The 6,961-nt window shown below is 55.4% G+C and overlaps 2 protein-coding genes across 2 annotated transcripts; both read left to right on the top strand.

The window, feature by feature from the left end:
- Window positions 1-326: 326 nt before the first annotated feature.
- Window positions 327-4,475, top strand: LOZ57_005202 (uncharacterized protein; the record flags this gene model as incomplete). Its single annotated transcript, XM_049254233.1, has 6 exons — window positions 327-611; window positions 824-1,172; window positions 1,506-1,718; window positions 2,356-3,800; window positions 3,868-4,287; window positions 4,380-4,475. The coding sequence occupies 6 exons, from the start codon at window positions 327-329 to the stop codon at window positions 4,473-4,475; spliced, it is 2,808 nt and encodes a 935-aa protein (XP_049106703.1).
- A 931-nt stretch (window positions 4,476-5,406) lies between these two features.
- On the top strand, window positions 5,407-6,697 carry LOZ57_005201 (uncharacterized protein; the record flags this gene model as incomplete). The annotated part of the gene is made up of 3 exons (XM_049254232.1): window positions 5,407-5,712; window positions 5,770-6,381; window positions 6,539-6,697. The coding sequence occupies 3 exons, from the start codon at window positions 5,407-5,409 to the stop codon at window positions 6,695-6,697; spliced, it is 1,077 nt and encodes a 358-aa protein (XP_049106702.1).
- Between the last annotated feature and the right edge of the window lie 264 nt (window positions 6,698-6,961).

Below are 6,961 nucleotides of genomic sequence, written 5' to 3'. Positions count from 1 at the left end.
ATCGCGGTGGCTGCTGCACTCCGCCGAAGCTGAAACGCGCGCGCTGGCTTTCGAGACTGTAGGTAGGTTGGGTAGGCAGCCAGGTAGTTAGTTAGTTAGTTAACCAACTAACTAGCTAGTTAAGCTACAGAGTGCATGCAGCACATCCATCTGCAGCACACCCACACAGACACACACAGCTCGCCCACCCGCAACACACCAGCATGCTCCAGGCGGCCGCCGCTCGTGTCTCACTCCGCGTCACTCAGCGAACGGGCTCTCTTCCCTCCCCTCCCGCCCCCGTCGCCCGTCACAAGCAGCCATAAAGCGCCGCCGGTGCGCTCGCCATGGCCGACCAACAGCTTCACCACCTCCGCAACAAGTCCGCCGGCGCCCGCGTCGTCGTCGTTGCAGAGCACCACCAGAACACCCAAACGCCCACGCCCGCGCCCGCGCCCTCCCGCCCAACGCTGCCCGCCCGCACGTACTCCGCGCCCGCGGGGGAACTGCCCCGTCACGTCCGGGCCTCGAAACAGCCCGATGTCGCGATTGCGCAGATTGACGAGCGCCGTCCCCTGTCCCCTTCTGACGAGACTCCCGACCGAAACCCTAATGCCGCTGCGCCGCCGCTGGTACGTGCAAGAGACCTGAGATTCCTAAAAGGGAAAAAAATAAAACCTTCTCCCCGGGCGCGCGGAGGAGGCTTTTTTTTTTTTTCTTTTCTGTTGGACCCCAATGCGCTGTTTTCTTTATCCTTCTACGTGTCTACATGCTGTCCGGCTCGCCCAGTGACGATGATGAGAATGGAGCCCGTTGTTCTGACGTGCGTGATTTATATATCTAGGTGACCATGCCGCCGCCGCCCACGCCCACGCCCAAACTCCGCCTGCCGCAGGTCAACATGGCGGTGGTCGGCACACGCGGTGTCGGCAAGTCGACGTTCGTCAAGTACGCGCTGGACCTGAAGCAGACACCGATTGCGCGCTCATCCGTCAAGAAGATGTCGCTGGACGGCACCATCTACCTGGTGCGCGTGCTGGAGATTGGCATCCACAAAATCGACATCGACGATACGGGCCGCATCACTTGGCCGCGCGCGCTGGGCGAGCAGGCCCTGCCGCCCATCGACGGCGTGCTCGCCCTGTTCGACTCCGCCGACCCCAGCAGCCTGACCCAGCTCTCCGAGCTCATCGGTGAGTACATGGTTAATTAGCACACTCGTTTTTTGCTGCTCTATCTGTGTGCGTCCTGCAGGAACACGCCTGGCTGGTCTTGTCGTGGCGAATCAGCCTCACTTTGTTGCGTGTCGGGGGCTCGGCTTAGGCTCGAGCGCCAGCGAGCAGACAAGCAAGCAAGCTGTCCTGATTCCTCAGACTGCCGTTCTGCATGTTTTATTTCTGTGTCTCTCCTCTCTGACCCCAGTCGAACGCACCTCTCCACACCCACGCTTGAACCGGCCGGGGGGTGGTGTTGCTGCTGGCGCGAAAGACTAAACAAGACTGACGCGAGATCCCGGACCTATATAGGCGCCCTGCGGAGATCCAGTAATATCCCGTTTCTGGTTGTGGCCTGCAAGTGCGACACGCCGCGACACTCGTCCCAGCACGACCCGGCCGTGCTCGAGCAGGCGAACCGGCTACTGGCCGGCACCGACGCCATCCAGACGTCCATCCGCGTCAAGGAGTCGCACAAGAAGTGCATCTCGACCGTGTTGCGCGCGATTATTGTGCGTTCGTCGGGTAAGGATAACTATTATTATTTCCCATCCATCGCCTTAATTGTCGTGTGGCCGTCTCCACTTGGCCCTCGTCGCTGCGCGTCTGGCCGGGGCGTCGTGTCTTCCACGCTATTATTGTTATTGTCATTGTCACTATTTCCACGGTCTGCGGGCCTGCCCTACCCTGCCTGCCCGCCCCCAGCACCACCACGTTTGCTAAAACCCTTTTCCGTGCCCCGTTTTGCGTTCGCTGCTGGCCAGGCACCGTTCTCCCGCCGCCGAGTCGTCGTCGCTTGTGGCTTAATTTCCGCGGTCGCAGGCCGGCCGGGTCTGCAGTGCGGAGTTTCGCTTCCCGTTTGTTTATTTAACCCCCTGCCCGCCAGCTGCACTAGCCCGCCCTCTCGCTTTCTCCACCCCCAGCAGTACCATCTCTTATCGTGCCGTGTGTTATTGCCCACGGTCCTGTGTCGTGGCGGCCCCTGTCGCCCTGGCTGTCTCGAGACCGAAGCCTTGATCGTGCGTATCGAGCTCGCGTCTCGGGCCATCGACCTGCCCTGCCCTGCCCTGCCCTGCCTTGCCCTGTCTCTGAATTTTTTTCTTTCTGTCGGTGACGATCGCTCAAGAAGCCCACTGCTGACCTTGGTCGTCCGCTTCCCCAGATGTAGCGTTTAAGAAAAAGCACTCCCCCTCAAAGACCCGATCCACTTACAGCACCGTCCCACCTCGCCAAAACGTTTATTCGAGCCGTCACCACACACGAGCCCAATCCGAAATCCCCAAGAGCTCCCACCTCACCACCCCCGCTGATCCTTACGCCGACGGACTTGATCCGACTCTGGCTGTCAACGTCCATGGTGCAAGATATGGTCGCAGCAACTCGCACCCTGTTCCACCAAGGACACCTCCGGGGAGTCGGATAACTCGTGCCTCTGCTGTCACCGTCGACCCTGTGCCCGAAGAGTCCTCGCCCCCCCGCCTCGCTCCGCCCCCGAAATTCCCGTCGCAGTGGAGACACAGCGCCAGCTCCAACGCCTTCAATTCGTTTCTGGACATGGAGGACGAGGGAGACGATTCGCCCAACCCGCTGGCTAGCCCGGTCAGTCTGAACAAGACTGTGAAGGGGAAGGTAGAAGAGCGTGGTTTCACATTTGGCGAGCTGGTGGATCGACTCCTGTCCATGCCTCAGACGAAGCAAGATGCGAAGTTTCTACCCGTCTTTTTGTGCCTGTATCGAAAATTTGCCGTGCCTGGCCGGCTTTTGATGTCGATTATTGCGCGATTTGAAAAGATCAATACCAGCGATGCACCACGTTTAAAACGATATGCGGATCAATTATCTATTCTTAATGTTCTGGCGCAGTGGGTGTCTGAATACCCCGGGGATTTTGCCGATGCAAAGACCCGCAAACGGCTTACGACCTTTATCGCTGACCTCGAAAAACACATGGTATTTGCCTTCGCCGCGAAGGAGATGAGCTCCTATCTTGAAAAATTTGTTGAGGATGATGATATTGCGTGGGCTTTTATAACAGAAAAGAGTGAATGCGACAACTTGGAAACATTTTTAGATATATCTGATCAGAGCTCCCCTACGACCTCCATTTCCCAGAGCGCGGACGAGATGGCCCTGTCCGTGGCGACGATAGACCTGAATGAGGAAAACGTCGACCATTCGTCTCAGTGCTCTAACCCTTCGAATTCATCAACAATAAATAGATGCGGAAGCATTTCTAGCCAGTCGTTAAAAACACTAATGACCACGGAAGTCGCACAGCGCGAGGCACGGCGGCTTGAGATACTACCTCGACACTCCCTTGGCAAATCACAATGGCGGATCTTCATCGAAACGCCGGACGAGGATTTCGCGCGAGAGATCACCCGGATAGACTGGGTCATGTATAGCTCCTTCACGCCGCGAGAACTGGTTCGGCATGTGGGAACCAGCTCCGAAAACAAGGAAAAGCCGTCCAGCCATTTGGAGAACGTCAATAGAATGATTAAGGGGTTCAACCATCTCGCGTACTTTGTTGCGAGTATGGTTTTACTCAGAGATAAAGCAAAACATAGGGCTCAGGCATTAGAAAAATTTGTTAATGTCGCATGGGTCAGTAATACATCCTGCCTCGATTCTGCAAGTATGTATCCGACCGTCTCGCTAACGTCGCTTCTAGCACCTACGCCAAATGCATAATTACAACTCCCTTGGAGCTATAATTGCGGGGCTTAACGGAACTCCGATCTACCGATTAGCACAGACGCGAGAGCTCGTCTCGCAGTCTGCCCAAAAGCATTTGATGAGTTTAGTTATATTAATGGGCACCCAAAAGAGCCATTTCGCTTATCGACTGGCCTGGGAGAACACCTTCACCGAACGAATCCCCTTCCTCCCGCTTCATCTGCGCGACCTGGTGTCGGCCGAGGAGGGCAACCGGACCCTCATCGGCGATCGCATCAACTGGCGCAAGTTTGAGGTCATGGGCGATGTCATTCTTGGAGTCCAGCAGAGCCAACGGACGCCCTTCCCGACGTTCAGCGCTAATGAAACGGTGCGCCGCCTGCTTCTCGAAGCGAGGTTCACCGGTGATGAGGAGGTGAGTTCACTTTTCTTTTTTTTTTCTCCCTCATTTCTTCTCCAAAACGCCTCCCAAGCCTATATCAGCATTGAAAATTGACTTGAGACCAGGAATTATACAGTCGGAGCTTGACCGTGGAACCCTCCGCTGTCATCGGTGGCGGGCATGATACCAAGTATAAGCGCTTCGTCTGGCGACGAAACTGATGCGAAACCCAGGCTCACGATTTAATGATGATAATGTTGATATATTATATCCCCCCCAACCCCACATGTTCATAGATTTGGATACGGTCCTATATTACACTTGATGAACCGCCGTTTTTTTTTTTTTTTTATAATATTACGCTTATTATTTCCTCCCTCGATATATATCCGGTCACAGCAGCCAGAGCGAATTGGCGGCAAGAGGGGAAATATCCACCGCCGCCACCTTGTGAATGCTCCCACCTCTTTTTGAACACAACGACTTTGACACAAACCCCTCTTATTATTGCTCTCGTATCTGAAGTTCTCTCCGTGATGATAACGCTGTTTAGTTCCGGGAGATTTAGGCGTCTACAAAAATGATTGTCTTGCTTGTGTGATTTTGGCGTCTACTCACTATTCGACCGTGCATCAATTTTTATTTTTTTTCTCGTTTCGGATGGTCTATTTCCGTTCCCTGGCGACGGGTGGCATGATTGATCTGCATTTTGAGTTTCATTTTTATTTTTATTTTTTATTTTTTTTGGGCAAGGTCTCGAGTGGATTTCCTGTTTGGTTGTTCTCCTTCTCCTCTATAAATAGGCCGGGCTGGATCGTCGCCCTTGGAGGGCCTGCATGGCCCGCCGGCAGGCAAGAACTCTTTTATATAATCATCTGCACCTCCTCGTTGGTCGCTATGGTTCCCCGCAAGTTCGTAGGGCGCGCGCGTGGCCTGCCGGAGACTGGGTAGCAGAGCCGGCAAGAATAGCCGGGCCCGGTCCCGGCTAAAATAGCCCTGCCTCTCTTACGCTTGAATCCGACTCGCATTACTAATTACGTCAGGACCCAAGCAAAAAAAATGTTGCTGCTTCATTCAACTCAAGCTGTTTTGCCTTCAAAATACGCAACAAGCCATTGGCGGATCAACCAGTGCTTCGACCAGTTCACAGCTATGGCCACGAGGACGATATCTGGCTCTGTTCCCAGAGCGATTGCGCGGTTTCAGGGGCCCGGTGGAGTCTTTGCTTCTTCGTCGTCGCGGTCGTCGTCGGCGTCGCTGCCGCGGTGGATGATGATACCAAGCTCCCGGGCTGCATCGAGTCGAGCTTCCAGGATTCCAGTGATTACGTCGTCCCCGTCGCGGCACCGGCCGACGCTCTTGGGACAGCACCAGCCCGCGACAGCGCAGGTCCTGGCCAATGCGCCGTCCAACAACAGGTCCATCTTCATCCAGACGGAAACCACTCCAAATGCGGACGTGAGTTCTGTTCCCGTTTGAGCGAGCTATTTATATCACGAAGAGGCAGCGATCTAGGGCAGGGTGGACGGAGGGGATTATATTCTTAAAACGCTCGATGCTAATATCTCGATAAAGGCTCTGAAATTTATACCCAACCACCCCGTTCTCCCAGAAGACTTCCCCTCCCCGTTCCTCGAATACCTCTCGCCGCGCTCGACCCTCAGCGCGCCGCATCCCTCTCCGCTGGCGGCCCGGCTGCTCAACGTCGACGGCGTGTCGTCGGTGTTCTACGGCCCGGACTTCATCACCATCACCAAGGCCGGCGACGCGAACTGGGCGCACATCAAGCCCGAGGTGTTCAGTCTCATCACGGAGGCGGTGACGTCGGGCGAGCAGCTAGTCAGCAGCGTCGCTGTGGCAGCGGAAAAAGAAGAAGGCGGCGGCGGGGCGGCGGCGGCCACGGAGACGGCGCCGGAGTATGACGAGGCGGATGAGGAGGTGGTGGGCATGATCAACGAGCTCCTGGAGACCAGGATCCGGCCGGCCATCCAGGAGGACGGCGGCGATATTGAGTTCCGCGGGTTCAAGGATGGGACGGTGATGCTGAAGCTGCGTGGGGCGTGCCGGACGTGTGATTCGAGCACGGTGACGCTGAAGAATGGTATCGAGTCGATGCTGATGCATTATGTAAGTTCCAACCGAATCACTGTTCTTTTTCTTTCTTTTTTGCTGTTTGTCTGTCTGTCTGTCTGTCTGTCTGGGCCTGTGCGGCGTCGGCCTCCGTTTGGGTAGGCGTTTTTATTGGATGTCGAGCGCTGACGACGATGCTTTTATGTGTGCATAGATCGAGGAGGTCAAGAGCGTCACGCAAGTCCTGGACGAGGAGGAAGAGGTGGCTATGAAGGAGTTCGAGCGGTTCGAAGAAAAGCTACGGCACCAGAAGGGTCCTGGTGCGACTGCGTCGACCACGGGCAAGGGCAGTCTGGACACCGCTGAGGCATAGGAGTTCTTTTTCTTTTTCCTTTTTTTTTTTTGGATTCCGGCTCGCGGCGTACTGCTATACGATGTTCTGCTCCAATGGGATTGGGGATTCAGCCGGCGAAGAGACTGTTATGTCCCGCATTTCGATATATGCCTTGACGAACGATGTTCGAGCAAAAGCCTACTTTTCTTTCTTCAAATTGTCTTACTAAGATAAAAACAGATACGGTCGCCTGGAGACGGCGTATACGAAATATATTAGATGTTAGCGTGGGCTGCTCACGCC

The sequence above is a fragment of the Ophidiomyces ophidiicola genome, assembly GCF_022830035.1.
Source record: "Ophidiomyces ophidiicola strain CBS 122913 chromosome Unknown scaffold_25, whole genome shotgun sequence".
Lineage (NCBI taxonomy): Eukaryota > Fungi > Ascomycota > Eurotiomycetes > Onygenales > Onygenaceae > Ophidiomyces > Ophidiomyces ophidiicola.
Note: the sequence above shows the minus strand (reverse complement) of the source record. Positions and strands in the feature narration are given on the sequence as shown.